General features: G+C 40.1%; 1 protein-coding gene across 1 annotated transcript in view; it reads right to left on the bottom strand.

Moving 5' to 3' along the window:
• Positions 1-312: 312 nt before the first annotated feature.
• The window catches only part of ST8SIA5 (ST8 alpha-N-acetyl-neuraminide alpha-2,8-sialyltransferase 5), a 63,294-nt gene continuing 47,523 nt past the window's right edge, over positions 313-16,083 (bottom strand). The window contains exons 4-9 of the mRNA XM_069002150.1: positions 14,499-14,591; positions 11,965-12,051; positions 8,690-8,834; positions 6,242-6,354; positions 2,745-2,837; positions 313-1,747 (exon numbers count right to left, since the gene is read on the bottom strand). Of these exons, the coding sequence (XP_068858251.1) occupies positions 1,285-1,747; positions 2,745-2,837; positions 6,242-6,354; positions 8,690-8,834; positions 11,965-12,051; positions 14,499-14,591 (994 nt within the window). The 3' untranslated portion in view covers positions 313-1,284. The remainder of the gene's footprint in view (positions 1,748-2,744; positions 2,838-6,241; positions 6,355-8,689; positions 8,835-11,964; positions 12,052-14,498; positions 14,592-16,083) is intronic.

Below are 16,083 nucleotides of genomic sequence, written 5' to 3'. Positions count from 1 at the left end.
CTGTGGCATCTTTTCTGCTTCAGATTTTGCCAGCTGTAGCAGGTGAAATATTAGGCTTGGCATACCTGACAGAGCTACACTGATAACATTTAAAGAATACACCACCAGCCCTTTTACTATCCTAACAACATTCTCAATATACAAAAACATCACATTAAGACATTTGACATCTCAAATGCATAATTTTAAAATAAGCATCATAATCTAAACCACAAAATATCTTCTCTGTATTTTAGCTTCATTTCCTGACATTAACTTATTACAGATACCTGAAAGTGTTAACTCGACCTGCACAACAGTGAATCAACATTCAGATACTTTTGAGAAGTCTTTAATAAAAATTAATGAGGAAATGGGTTTTTTCTATCTTATGCTGAACCAAAAAAATCAGCTTGTAAAATATAACTATGTAATCCCCTAGCTCTTCGTCTCAAGAAAACCTTGTGAAGGAGCTTGTTTCTTCATCAAGGACTCCAATGTGATGCTGAAATGGTGGCTGTAGGAGGAAGTGCACACATTGCCATGTGTTAGCCAGAAGGAAAGCATCACAGACAAGAAGAAAGGAAGCACACTCAGCAGAGGAGAACAGAAATGCAAGATGCAAGAAGGAAGGAGAAAGAATCTCTAAAAGAATATCACAACATGATTCACACAGTTACCTGTTGCTGTGAATGGGAGTTCAACGTTCTGTTCTATCCTGGCTGAAAAAATTCATAAAGTGATTTTGTTTATTCCTAACACATCTATCTGCTGTTTTTGATCAACACTTTGTGACATTACAGAACAAAGATCTTAAGTTATATATCCCCAATAAGCTATATGCTAAAGAGTATTTTCAAAAACCTAAAGGCCAGAGAAGAGAGTGTTCAATAAAATCTGGCAATACCCCAAGGTACTCGATTGAGAAACCTATGTAAAGCCTTACAGGCTATGCTAAAATTCTCCACCACTGTTTTTCCTCAAAAGTTTGGTGCTTTTCTTCATAGTGAAATGATAAATATATTAATGTGCTCTATTTATCCCTAAATCTATTGTAAATGTGCTTCTTATCTGACTTCCTTTCCAGAACAGCGTGTACCCTGGGGCACAGAAGTTTTGCTTCTCTTACACTGTTATGGACCCAACTCTGCTAGCAGGAAAGATGCTGGTATCCTACATCTTATGGGATGCAATGCCTTGAGGAAATTTATATCAAACAATTATTGCATAATCTCGGGGTGTAATAAAACCTCCTACACCTTACACAGGCCATCGAGCTCCTGCCACTCTCTCGCAGTGTCCCTGTCAGCTGCAGGTCCCCGTGTGAACCCGCAGGATCCCCTTGCTGTGCATGTGGAGGAAATTGAATATTTCCGAGGGCATCGCGTGGAAGCCGGGGCGAGGCTTCACGTTGTCGTAGTAGTGATGAGTTATAAAAATCCCTGAGGGGTTCATGGGGAAGGCCCAGAAGCCGAAGAGGTGCACCTCCTCGCAGAGCTCCAGGGCCGCAGTCACCAGGATCAGCCCGGTGCTGACCCGCTTGGCCCGCACGCCCTGGCCGAGCCAGTAGCGCGAGACGTTGATGAGATACTGGGGATGGAAGTAATAAACAGCCTGCTGGGACTCGAAGTCGTCCAGGACGTATTTGACCCGGATGGACACGTCCGTGTTGCGCGTGTTGTAGAAGGCCGGCAGCAGCACGGACGCGTTCTCGTACACCTGGAGCACGTCGTAGAAGGGCTTCCTCCACTTCTCCAGCTTGTGGAATCTGAAGGGGAGAGGGTGTGAGTGATGGTCAGCCCAGATCCAGCAAGGAACCCCCAAGGGGTTTTGCTGAAATATTTCTGACACAGAGATAATTGAGCTGATGCTTTGGTTATCGAGGGGAATGTACTTAGATTTGTAGCTACAGCATCAGCATGAAATGTAGGGTATAAATTCAGGGGATAAAAAAATTCAGAATAACTTCATTAAACAGTGGACAAACCTTGTGGGCATTTCTGGTATCTCACTTCTTATGGTATTGCTAGAAGTATGTAACTTTTCCAAGCTATGTAGTGCACCATGCAGTGCAGAGCTGTATAATAAGGGATGAACACCAAAGCTAGCAAGTATTTAAAATGTCTAACAGTAGCACTTTTAAAAGAAAACCAAAAATCAAACAAATTATTTTTTTGTTGCTTGAGGAAAGAAATACATTCCCCCATCAAGAAAGGAAAGCAGTAATGAGCCTCATGGTCCCAAACATGTCACAAGGTACCATTAGGACATTAACAAATTTAAAATTAAAATCACTGAGTCATTCCTGGCTACAAAGTTTAACTGACATTTCTTTAAAACATGTGACAATGTGTGTTACTTTATTTACTTGATGATCTTAATTTTCCAGCCTTAATGACTCTGATTCTATGACTTCAGCATTTAGGTTGGGATCCAGTTGCTTTCACCCTGAATGTTTCTAAGACATTTGACTGGGACTCGCAAGCAGAGCACAAGACTTCCAGGGGAAGGATGTCTCTGTTGTTTCGATTTTAGCTCATTGCCTTTCCATTTCCTATCATCAAAGTGCAGGTTTAATTGTTTAGCACATTTCTACAACTTGTTACTTATTCTGTGTACTGAATAACTTCAATTTAGAATGAAATATATGATTGTTACTGTTGATTTAAAGTAGGATTTGGGAAAAAATTCTGTGTAACAGAATTACATTAAAGGTAGATTTGGGGAACCAAGAGAAATGAAAATATAAAAAAAACAGAAATAACCTCTCAGTGATTATACTGGGATTGACAGTCACGACATCTGTCTTCACCCCAACGTCCATGAAGTATTTCTCAGATATAGGAGGCAAATTGCATCTATAAAGGAAAGAAATTAGTAAGAAAGTTTAAAAATTCCTTGCTCTTTTTTGGGACTAGAATATAGAATTTATTTAAGCATTTCTGCCAAGCAACAAATCTAAAAACAGAGTGAGAATTTAAAATTGTATCAAAACATGTTGATGCCCAAACTATGCAATAATATAACAAGTTCTTGAGGGCTGTGTGAAGAGCTCTCTTGTTCCCTCACCTGTGAGAGATGACCCCTCTTTGCAGGTGCAGCCAATGCTCATTTTGCTTCCTTAATAGCAATTTACCTGTTTACTCTGGCAGTTTAGGATGCGAAATGGGATGAAGCTCCAAGGCCAATCAGCCTTTAAAATCAAAAGCTTACTCAGTAGTAGCTGAGAGGTATTCAATAATTAATAAACTGTATCTATAACATTGCCTTTAAGATCTTTTGGTTTATACCCAGGAGAATCTAGGTGAAATGCTCCACAAGAGACAAATCAATCCAGACCTAGTTAATCCCAAACTATCTGCTTCCTTTCCTTTTCCATTTATAAGCATCTACAAGCACAGTGTAATAGCAGGAATTCTGACTCTACAGGTTCACCACAGGACATCGAAGTTATTAGAGGAAAACTTGTAAGATTTGCAAGCCTTGACTTTGCCCAGCCTCCATTGACCTTGGCCTTGTACTAGATACATCACCTCACAAAATTTAGAGCATCCCTCAAGAGATGCTGAAGTTACTGAAATGCACACTCACAAGCTACCACAGTCTTTTCTTCCAAAGGAAATCCAGCTGAAAAAAAACCTTCAGCATGTGTTTTCAGGGGTAAAACATTTAGCCTGGCAACTGGTTTTACATTCAGTTTGAGCTAGAGTTAGGCACTTAGTGACACTTTGAAAGCTTTTTGAAGGGATCTTCAAGCCTCAATAAAAGCCATTTCTCTTAAGATCCCCACATCTCAAAAATACTGTTGTGCCTAATTCCCAAAGTTCTCCGTATTTCTGAAGAACACGGCTGAGCAAATACAGGGAGAAAGCTGTGATAGTAGTTAGGGTAAGAGATGCTTAGTGTTTTCACAACACCACAGTTCAGCTGTCAGGACAATTTCTCAGTCAAAGAGAGAGAACAAGTTCGGGAGCAGAAGAATGCACAAAAATCCTTCTAAGTCCTTCTCAGGCTCAAGAGCTCACATCCACCTTCCAGAAAGTCCCTCTTTATCAGGTCAGAGAATGGTTTTTAGCTATCCTTCTCATAGACAATGCCATTTCTAGCACCATTTCCTCTGCTGGATCGTGCAAGTCAAGTCCCCGGGCATCCCCAGTTCCACCTAGCACTGGGCACTGTGCTCATCAGATTGTATTTGAAGAAGGATTCCAAATAATCAGCCTCAATACCTCCGAACAGGAAATTCCCACCAGGATTAAGAGTGGCTGAATTTGTTGAAGGTGATAATGCCTTATAAAAACGGTAACATCTGCACAAACAGTCCTTTTTCGTACGACCCCAAAAACTCATCCCTGCCGAGAGAGCAGTCCCATCTCTAAATTCACCCAGCGTTTCATCACAGGGCCCTGCTCCGGCCAGTAGATGGAGACAGACAATAACTACTAGCAAATGCAGTTTTGGTGTGTATTTGATATACTCTGTCGTACTATAATTAACTGCTTTCAGAATTTACTTCACAGAACAATCTTGGTTGCATCCTGCTGACCACAAGAAAAGATTTCCCCAAGTGTCCTGAAGGTATCGCTGAATGTTATCAGGGCTTCATAGGCAGCTTGTGAAATATTTTAAATTATTTCACTGGTGACCAAGATGATGATTGCTGAGAGTTTGGTGGAGTGGTGACTGGAAAGCAGATGTGTTCAGACTTGACCTTAAACACAGGCTTTACTTTAATACCAGTATGAGTTTTCAAACATTGCCACGTCTCTGTGCATATTCCACATTTCAGAGATGGTGAACCAGGGGTTTCTTTGGCACAAGTAATGACATATTTATTCATATTCCAGTTCTGCCTAAACCTTTATTTAATTGTTACTGGTACCAAACACAACCCAATATCTAAGTTCTGTAATAATCTGCTCACTTTTTTTACCAGTTTTGGTACAGTTCAAGGAAGAGTAATGGTGGTAAAACAGTCCTTAAACATAAATGAGATTTGCCAGACATATTTCAGCTTCTGCTTAAAATCTTGCCATCTCCATGTGTCACATGAATTCTTCTTTCATCCATACTGATATTTGTGATCCAACACAACAGCAGGGAATCTACAGTAGTTATTTAACATATATGGAGTGAACTAGGCTTTAAGAAAAAAATTATGTGAAGCCTGGACTTTCTCACAGACTTTTTTTCACTGAAAACTAAGATAATAGTTTTCTGTAAAGTTGGAATAAGAAGGAGACACAAGAGTCTGAAAACAATGAATACTGAAGGTAGGAGTTGTAAAATTTTCTCGTATGATGTCAAATTAAATTAAGACTGCACTGAACCAAAATCTGATCTGATATTTGCTGGTATGAAGTCAAAGAAATTAATTGGTTTATGCACAGTTATTCTAAACGGACAACAACATACCCAAGATCAGAAAATAGGCCAACTGAAATAAAGAGATTTTTCTTTTCTAGAGAACAGGTCATGAATCTGTGAGCTAGCGGTCATATGCCAGGACCCAGGCAAAGACCTTAACAGGATTTAGAGAGGGATTAGTCATGCATATGAATAACAAAAAAATCTTTCTCATATATATTAAGGATTATAAAACTGCTGCTAGACTCTCTGATCCAGGGACGCTCATCGTGGGACATCCTAATTTATGCAAAACCTGGATAATTCCACATATAGTGAAGAGCAATGAAGACACTTAAACCTTCAAAGTTATTCTGGTGACCCTGGAGGCTCTGGATTGATTATTGATTACTGTAACTCCTGTTATTGAGCACCTGAGCTCTGCATCAGTCCAGAAACACACCTCTGAGGCACATGAGCTGTGAGCTGTTACCATCTGACCAAGCTGCTTTTCACTCAATAGAGGTTGTACCTCTGGCTCAGATCTGCCTCAGAAAATCACAGCCATGTTCATAGGACACTGCTTATAGGTTAATGTCCATAGAAGGATAAATCCACAACCTGAGTGGCAGGGGATGTCCTGAAAGAGAGCATCAGGCTTTGCCAATGAGTCAGTGATTAACTGCATGGAGTTAGGGAGAAATAGTTCCTCAAAGCGTAATTTTTACATCAATATTATAAAGTAAGATGTCTTGGGTTGGTTTTTCTTTTTGAAACACAGCTTTTTGTGCAAGAGGCAGGCTTGACACAGCCAATTTAGCAAATGTCATGTTTCCATGTGAGAGAGAATAGCTTTGCAATACTGTATTTGTCATTAAAAAAGGCAAAAAGAGAAAAATGGAGCTGTGCCAGTTACCGAAACACGAAGTCTGCACTGTCAATCTCCCGGCCACATCTGCTGTTCTTCAGAATTCCTCCGTTCCCAACCACTGCACATCTCTTAAACTGGGAGCGGTGGTATGGCATGTCCTGTAACAGCACGGCAAGGAAACGGTTAAAGACCCCAAAATATGGGTCCAACAAGCCTGTTTTTTACTTCTTCCTTTTTTGTCTGTGCAGTTACACCTTGCTGCAGAAGCATTAATCATAGGATGATAACACTGATTCTGGGGTGCAATATTCCCTGTACATAAAGTGATGGGATATTTTGCTGTGTAATTAGAGATGGCATGGGCAACAAACCCAAATGGAAAAAAAAGAAATACCCTGTTGTTTTCCCCAGGAGTAACTCCCTTAAGGAGTAATTTTGGACACTTTCTTTCTCCTTTGATTGCCACATGAGGGCACAAACCATAAATCAGTGTAGCCCAGGCACTGTTTTCTGAGCTCCCTGCAAACTGCTCGGTTCCCTGGCTCTGGTGTCCTGCTTTTGGGAAGTCTGCACACAGAGTTCCAGAGCAGACAGTAAAGCCCAAGAAACCTTTCAGACAGCACATTACAGAAAGTAGCCGAAATTTTAGTCCTTACCAACACTAATTGCACTAATAGTATTAATGATTATTAATTAGCATTCATACTACCAGGACTGCCTTTGGTCATGCACTTTTTTGGACTTGTGAAGGATGCATCTGCCTGTAATCTTTGGGCAGAATCCTGCCTTTGCACACAGACATGCAGCTGCTGCCGAAGCCAGAGAGAGTGAAAATCACATCTTGAGAACAAACTGGGCTGTTAGGGTGAGAGGGCTGTGACGCAGAACTGAGCCACGCTACACCTTATGAATATGTAGGGTGTGCTTATATAAGCATGAGAGTGCTCGTTTTTGGTACATACATATTTTATCAATAACCCCATGCTGCAAACTACAGAGGGACGCCGGAGTTGCTTGACATTTCTGGGTGATTGTTCCCAGGATCTTTCCACAGCATCCATAAGCCATGAGGCAAAAAGGGCATGCAATTACACCTGTCTGAGAAAAGCAGCAGCTGTCTGACATAAAGGAAATACAGAGCTGTCTGTGCTTTATGCAGTGATTTCTCAACACAAAGTGCCTCAGCAGCCCTGGAAGGGAAATCAGAAGCCAGGTGTCCGCACTTAGCAAAAGGCTCTTGCCTCTACAGCACTGCTGCTGTGCTTTTAGCCCTTTATTTCCTACAATTGCCAGACTGCAGCCCAGCTCCTATGCAGAGGGTGGCTTTGGCCACCGTCCAGTGACTCCCAAAGGCATTTTGGCATTTGATAACACCTTCACAGCATCCTGATCATACCTGGACAAACACCACAGCAGCTCTAGCACACTCCTAGCAGAGCTCAGGCATTCAGTCTGTTGTGCACGCATCTGCCTAATCAGGCAGGGTTTTGAGGATAATGCTCCTGGACTTAGATGTATCCATTCTTTGCATGTTCCCAGATGCCAAAGTGCTTTCCTGGATCCGAGCCCTTCCCCTGCTTCTGCCCCAGCTCCCCATGTGCATGTTTAGATAACAGCACTTCCCTACCTCTCAGCCATGCTCGGAAAGCCAAAGGATTAGAAGAGGTTGGACCCTGAAGGACAGGTTCAATGGCACAAATCTAAGTACTTAACCTGAATATACATCTGACTTTTCAAAAGGGATAAATTTCAGCTACCCCCTCCAACTATGCTGCTGTAAATTGAAGGGGTCTGCCTCATGATAAAAATGCAGCCACCTCAGTCCATTCCTGGACATCAGTCACTATGTGCAGAGGGAATTGCCCACTGATTATAACCTTGAATGCCCCTGGAGGTCAAGCATTATTTGCTGGAAAGGTTTTGAATAATCATTGTGATGAATATACTTAAAAATTATGAAGTCCATTCACAGATGATCTGCAAACAGAAATAATTATAAAAATAGTCATTATGAATACGATTTATAAAATAATCACGTCAAAAAGAAAAGCAGACCTACCTCCGAATGTTGGATTTATTATATACATTATACCTTATAATTATTAATTTAGTTAATTAATTTAGTTAATTAATTTAGTTAATTAAAGTATAATATTATAATATTATACTTTAAAAGAGTTCTGATCAGTAAGTGTCTCTTTGATTTAGCTTTCTTATTTCATTAGCCACTTTGCTCCTAAGTCAGTGATATTCTGCAGGAAATTACATGTGTATATATATATACATATATATATATGTATGTATCTATATATATTGCAGATGATCACTAGAAAACAGGATAATCATCTAAAATATTGTATAAGAAATAAACATTTTCAAAATATAAGCAATGAATTTTGTAGAAAAGTCAGATAAGTGCTAAATGCTTGGCTATAAGATAGTGCCTAACGCAGCAAGTACAGTGAAGTTGATCCTGCAAATGGGCAGAGGCACCTTTGGAAACATCTTGAAGATTTCTTGGTTGATATGGAAGATTCCACTAGTGTCCACTTCATATTTCAGTTTAGTTCCCAAGGGAGTATTTTTCTGGGTGGTGAACAGAAAGGATGGGGCATTGCAACACCTTGACAGAGTAGACCTATGAAAGGAAAAAGAGAGAATTAAGATCAAGGAGTTGATGGCACGATAAAGGATTTGCAATTGCTGTTACTCCTAACAGGTATTTTCACCAAAAAGAAATTTTTTAGCTCTAGGATGGGTAAAATGGTGGTTTGCTGGTGAAATTTTCCTTGATCGAGAAAACTATGGTAAAACAAAAAGAAAAGAGTAAATGAGACACCTGTACTTGCTTCTTCTAGGCTGTGGGAAATACATGTGCAACTTCAGCCCTGCTCCAGTCCCCAAAGATGAGCTTCTGCCTTCAATATCCTGGCAAAACCACCTTAATGAATTAGTACCTCTCTGCCTTAGAGGTCTGTCACATTTTGAAAATTACGTACTCGTCACTGGGCAGGAAATGTAGGGGTTAAAGAGTTCCTCTGGGGATGTGGAAATTTGGCAAGGCAGTACTTAAACACAGCTATGCCCCACTTACCAGAGTGCAGTGGAGCACAGAACACTTTGATTACAACAAAAACTTTCAAAGGTTTTGCCCGTGGCCTTGCACATGTGTGCATCAGAAAGATGATGTGGCCCTGACAGATGGGTGCCAGGCAAACTGGTCATGCCTACGACTCCAAAACCTCAGACAAATGACCAAAATTTTCTTTGTCCCTGGGACAAAATGGAAGAAATTCCAGTGCAAACAAGAACCATATAAAATCCCAAGCATGGGATTCACACTAAGAGAGAAAAAACATTCAACTCTGATGCTTTTACCATGTTTCATATGAAATGTAAATGGGTAAAGCAAATGGGTATTTGCAAATAAGGTTCCCTTAGCTAGCTCCCATCTTTCCCTGAATGTTTTTCTTCTTTTACTGGTGGCACTGAAAGCCTTGACTTCTGCTCACTCTTATTCCAGAGATGGTTTATTTCTCAGTCAATGCGTTTGGTACCTTTAATGAAAATACGTGTCATGGCAAACGTACAAGCATGAAGACAAAGCCAAATGGCTCTCAAATAACCCAGATTAAATGCCTTGCCTCTGGGGTCTGCGGCCTCATATTCTAAGTTGGAAGAATAAGCCAGTCTTCTACATGGGCTTTATTACAAGCACCAGAAAGCAAATACAGAATTATGCAAACATTTCAGTGATGCCCAATTGCTCTCATATACTTGACTCATGAAGGATGGCACAAAATGATGGTCGGATCAAGGCGGCAAATGAGACTGAAAAAGTCAATTAATAATGTCTAACAGCAAAAATAATTACAAGCAGATTGTGGAATTGAATTGTTATAGTTGGGATATGAGAAAAACCTCTTCATTGGCTGAGCCTTAAGGAATTGAAAGAGATATTTTTCCTAAATGTCCAGGTGGTTTTCCAGGGGCACAGTCCTTTATGTGAATGATACCTGATGGAAGAAGACTCTCAAGGAAACTATTTTCCTTAGTCTCCAGATACAAACTCTATTGTGATTTTTGCCCTTCCTCCCTCCCTGCTGCTTGATTTAAAATCTGCTGGATTCAGCCCATCTCACACGATGGTCCAGGACTGGCAAAGCTCAAAATCCCCAGAGGGTTACACCTTTTAACCTCCTCTAAACAACCTCCAAACTCGGAGACCTTTGTCTACTTTCAAGGGGCAGCTGCTTCCTCTCACATTCACACACTGAAGTCTCTGTCCTGTTGGACACAAATGAAGCAGACTATGGACGTTTTTTCTTTTTCACACAACTGTTGTTCCTGAAACACAACTGTTGCTCCTGAAAGCAGCTGACAAAGGTTATGTTACATCTGGGTGCCAGTGAGAGCTCCTGAAGCAGTGATGTATCCGTTAGGCAGGTACAGGCAGTGACAGGAGTCTTTAATCTCTTTTTTCTCAGTGCACAGGGTGGAGAGGGGGTTCTTTGTTTAATGTGCTGGTGTTGGCAGTCTGAGACAGATTGACAGTCCTCCTGGTGGTCTTTGGATAGTCCTTTCTCATTGCTCCCACCTCTGCTCCAGCCTCCAGACCTTAAAGTGCTCCTTTCCATACCTCAAAGTGCTACTTGCTCTCTGGGCACAATCATTACTGCTCTCACTCCAGCTGTTTTTAAAATAATGAGCTGTAATCCTGAATGACTCCTCTCTTCAAAATGGGCTCTGATAATTGCCTATCAAGTAATTTCCAGGAAAAATATGACCAAAAAAACCACCTAAAAAAACTTAGGTGTGGAGATCACATTGGAAAAACTGTTATGAGTCTGAGACTAACAATGTTATTTTTAAAGATGTCAATGACTAACTCAGCACATGCATTCTCACATTCTCTCATTAACTCCTGACAGCTATTTCCTGGAATCATGCAAGAGAATTTGGGATAAAGCTGGGGGCCTTATTCTAAACAACAGCTCTGAATTGTACCAGTGACTTTCAGATTTCAGTCTACAAGCATTTACTCTGAAATAATGTGTTTTCTCAAAACCCACTCAAATATGGCACTGGAATATATAAGTATATAACTTTCAAAAAATGTTTTGGCTTCAATCTACCATTGCCTTCACAAGACCAGTTTCAAAAGCTGTGTCTTGAGAAGATCATGGACGACCTTCAGCAGAGAAGTTACATGAAGAAAGACAGGAGACTACAGAAACAAACTGAGAGGTCTCTGAAGACCAGAAAAAAAAATGTAGATAATCTGTGAGTAATAGCTGAGAAGCCATTAAAAAAAAAAAAAAAAAGGCAAAGAAAGTAATAAACAAGGTCTGACAGTACCTAAAACACCCATAAAAAATGCAGTTTGGGTATTTTGTGGGCCAAATTTGCAGTATCACCAGTGATATTACCATTCCAAGCCAGTTAGGTTGAAGTGTTAGGTGCAGCCATTAAATCTCATCTCCATCCAAATGACTTCTGCCCAAATGATACCTGGAGGTCTTTCCCACACCAAATTCCTTGCCTTTCCTGGAAGACTGTTCCACATGCCAGAAAAACATTTCTTTCACTCTTGGTGTTGAGTTTTTTTCAAGCAGGGGGGAAAAGTCCACATTTATTCAAAAGGATGGTACTCCAAATGTTGTCATGCTTACTCTTGCTATCCATATGAAATTTTGGTCTCTCTGCAGGAAGCTAAACTCAAACTGAAGTAAATTTTACACAGTCTCATTAATGTGAGCCATTCTTACTTGAATAAATTGGCTTCTGTGACATTCATCTCCCATTTGCACATCTGTAGGCTCTTCCATCTGTCAAACAATTCAGTTTGTTTCACCCTAAAAGATAAAAAAGAAAGAAAAAAACCTAAAATTCAGGTTATTACAAGGGCTTCATTTCCCAAAATGGCTGCAGATAGAGTACCATGCAAATTGATGGGGCAAATCAGTCAATCTAGACAGTACAAAATTTATCATTTTTATTCCTTTTTCTGCTCAGACATAGCCACTCTAAGTCCTGTGTACGCAAAAATTGATGTTTGGGACTGATTTCTTCTCCTTGATAGGCTTTCTCCATATTTTTTCAGGATTAAAAATGCAATAGTGAGCAAGAAGCATCTACTCTACCAAAATCTGCTGGGAAGCAAATGGATCTCTGTCAGCTGGTTTGAGGGAAAAGATGCACCTAGCAGAAGGACCCAGGAGGGGGTGTTGGAAAAGGGGGTGCATTTGGCCAACTGTGGCTGTATTTTGGTGAGGTGGAGCTTATCTGTGAGATCCTACAGCATAGCACTGTAGGTATATTTATTTTATGAACAGTATTTGAGCTCATGTGTAAGGGTAAGAGCCTGTGATGGTAAGAGGAAATTAAAAGCTCTTTACATAAGGATCTCTCCCTCCTCCTCTGCTAATCAATATACCTAGAGTCACATTAAAAAAAAAAAGAAAAAAAAAGAAAAAAAAAAGACACTCCTATTTCAACTAGGCTGATACAGGATGACTCATTTTTTGATGCTATCACCAATTCCAAGAACTTCCATGCTGAAGTTCGCACATATTCTTGTGCATTTGGACAACAGAGATAACGAAGGCTTTGCAAATATCTAGAGGTAGGAAGCAACTGCATAATCTGGCTAGGAAATTTGGAGGTCTGTGATTTCTGCTAGATTGATAGGTCTTAATGAGTTCTCTTCAGGCTTGAGGGCTTTTAATGTTTGAACAAAGCAAAGACTTTTAAGATAATTATATATTTAAAGTGAGTAGAACTTAGCATTTCCCAGGCTGTGGAAGTCACAGGAAGGAATTAGGTCATATTGTACTTTCTGTAGCCCACAAGAGCACATTAACTTGGAAATCTTCCATTACCATAAGGGCTGACTTGGGAAACATAGCACATTTGAATCAAGAATGTCAGAAGAGACCAGCAAAGATCTTAATGTCAAATAGCATCTACTGTAGAATTAAGGGTAATTCGTATCTAGCGGAGCCGGAGCCAACTACCTTCCTTGGGCCGCTGGGTGAGATGAAGAAAAGGAAGAAAAGTGAGGAATTCTCTGTGTTGTCTGATAAGTATGCAAAAAAAAAAAAAAAAAAAAGGCAATTCAAAGCTCCCCATCTTCAGCAGAACATTGGAAGAAGTGTGACATTCTCACCCCTCCTCTTTATTTTTGAGCACTGCAAGTCAGCAAGCCGTGCAAAGTGTGTTACTCGTGCATCCTTCATCCAGTACAGAAGGCAAGGACATAACCTACATTTTTCTGTGCACAAAGTCAGTGAGGGAGACATTCTCAGGTTCACGCAGACCTGGAGCAACAAATTGCATTTTCTGTAGCCCTGGGTGCTTAATGTTATGCACCTATACAGCTGCACTTTGAGCTGACATTCCCAGTGCACTTTGCAGACCTTGTGCATTGCCTGTAATATTACTAAACCACTGGCTTTAGATGTGGTGAGGGATTAGGCATAATCTAAGCACCTAAACTCAGTGAAATGCTGAAAATGCACAAAGGAAACACTAAAATCACACAGCTGTGCTCAGCACTGGCAAGCTCACTTTTTTCACCCAATTCCTTTGCTGTGGTTTCATATATACATCTCCTTCAACTCACTCCTTTCCTGACATACTTACATGACCACAAAACACAATTTAGAGATATTTTGTTGTTTCCCAGAATCACATTTTATTACCTTTTCACTGAGGGCTTTTGAGTTGTGAAACTCTCTGCTGTTTGATGAGGTCAAAAATAAAAATGGGCTCAGAAAATATCTAAAGAAATTAATAGAGAGGTCTATTTTCCACTCTGATTACTCCAGTCTGGACTCCTTCTACCACTCCACAAGTCCCCATGGCAGCATTTATTATCAGGAAGGGCTGAGCTTTTTGCTTCCTTCCATTACTGGCCACTGTCAATGAAAGAGCCTTAAGCTAGATGGACACTTGCATGAGTCAGTCTGTCTGTTCTTACTCTTTAATTACTGGAAATATGATATTGCAAGCACTGGATGTAATTCCCAACAATAACACTGGGTATGACCAAAATGCTCCAATGTACAGGAAAAGCTTCCATGTTTTTTAAATGGACTTCAGATGAAATTCAAACACTGCTCGCCCAGGTAAGAGAAGGTCAGGAATCCCTTCTGACATCCCTGTTGATGTGATCTCTTGAGCCTTGTATCTTTTGACAATGTCATTGCAAGATACCATTCCATGCTGCCTCAAAAGTAACATTTTTAGCAATACTTTTGTTGCTAAATACTTCTACTTTCTACATTTAGTTCATACTTACATAGACAAGACCTTCACCTCAATGATGTCCTGCCTTAATTCCAGGCATTTTGTAGAGTTGTATTCCAAAGGCCCTTCATAAAACTCAAAATACCTGAGGAAGGAGAAGAAAAGATACCATAGATAAGGTTTACACTAGAATAATTTTCTTGCACATCAACAGAATTTTACTGAAATTTGTTGTTTATGATTTTTTCCTAACCTGAGGCTGCACTGCCTGGCCCATAGGCAGCTTATTCCTTCACAGGAAAGCACAGATGTCCTTGCTGATCCTAGAACTGTCACCCATGCCCAGTTTGTCCATTCCTACAGGAGTTCATCTATCTTGAAGCAACAACAAGGACCAGCTACGTTTTCCAGCAGTCAGCACTTGGCAGCTGGAACTGAAAGTCAGGGCAAGAGCACTGATCATTTAAGGAATACTGTTCCCATCTTTTGGGTGCTTGACTGTGCTGGGTTGGAAAAAACAGTACCATAAAAGTGCTAGAGGTTGTGGAGGCTGTTCCATAGCTCCTCAGCAACTGAGCCTTTAATTGGGATTTACTCTTTTTGTCTATTTGGAAGAGAATGGAAACAGGGATTATTTTCTGGGGAAAAAAGAAAAATGAGAACAAAAGGATTTGAATGCTCAGACACAGCACAAATAATAGTGATATTCTTCATTAAAATATAGACATAAATATTTATTTTTTTGGTTAATTTCTTCACCTTAGTCACTATACTGAAGGGGAAGAAAACCACAACTACTCATGCTTAGGGAAAAGAGAAAGCCCAGGCTGCCAAGTGAACTCAGTGAGTCTGTACTGAAATGACAAACAAGATATAGGGTTTAAACCAAGCTCTGTATCAGTTTCACTCCTAATCATTAGAAGTCTATTATTAAAATCTAATTCCTAAGACCTGCACATACCCATAAAGCACTTGAGAGGACCATGAAAAACTAAGAGAAGATGACCTGGAGGAATAGGTATTATGAACAAGGGTAGAGCAAGTTCTTTTGATGGATTCTGTAAAATCCTGGAATTCATGAGGCTGTAACTCCAAACTATTTTTTGTATCTTCAATAGGAAATATAAGATTTGTGGTAAAGCTTAATTTAAGCCATCACTGAAAGTGTTGTATTTTAGGTTTGTGTCATAATTGCAAAATAGTATCAAAATTCGTATTTGACCCCCGTGTGACTGAAAAAAGTCCAAGAGCCTCCCAAAGCCATTTGCTTTCAACTGGGAACATTTCTGTCCTGTCAAGTGCTGCTTTAGAAAGTGTCTCTTTCACCTCTCCCTGAGGTTTTCACCACCTCAGCTTTGCCAAACCTCAAACCAACCATTTCTGTGATACAGTGAGAGGTTCAAACCTTGAGACTGAGGAAGCCCATGCTTAAAAGGTGGCAGGAGGAGAATAAAAAAATTCCTAGTAAAGAAGTCAGAAAAACCCAATAGCTCATCTTTAAAAAATGTGGCTATTTGGAAATGTGTTTGTGTAGACTTCAAGGCAACAAAAATGAATTTTTATGAGTTTTGTAAAGGAAATTATGTAGTTAAAGTATTCCATAATCAGTGAGAACTCTGTGAGAAGACTTCCTCAGC

The sequence above is a fragment of the Aphelocoma coerulescens genome, assembly GCF_041296385.1.
Source record: "Aphelocoma coerulescens isolate FSJ_1873_10779 chromosome Z unlocalized genomic scaffold, UR_Acoe_1.0 ChrZ, whole genome shotgun sequence".
Taxonomy (NCBI): domain Eukaryota; kingdom Metazoa; phylum Chordata; class Aves; order Passeriformes; family Corvidae; genus Aphelocoma; species Aphelocoma coerulescens.
The sequence above is the reverse complement of the archived record's forward strand: the minus strand, read 5'-3'. Positions and strand labels throughout refer to the sequence as shown.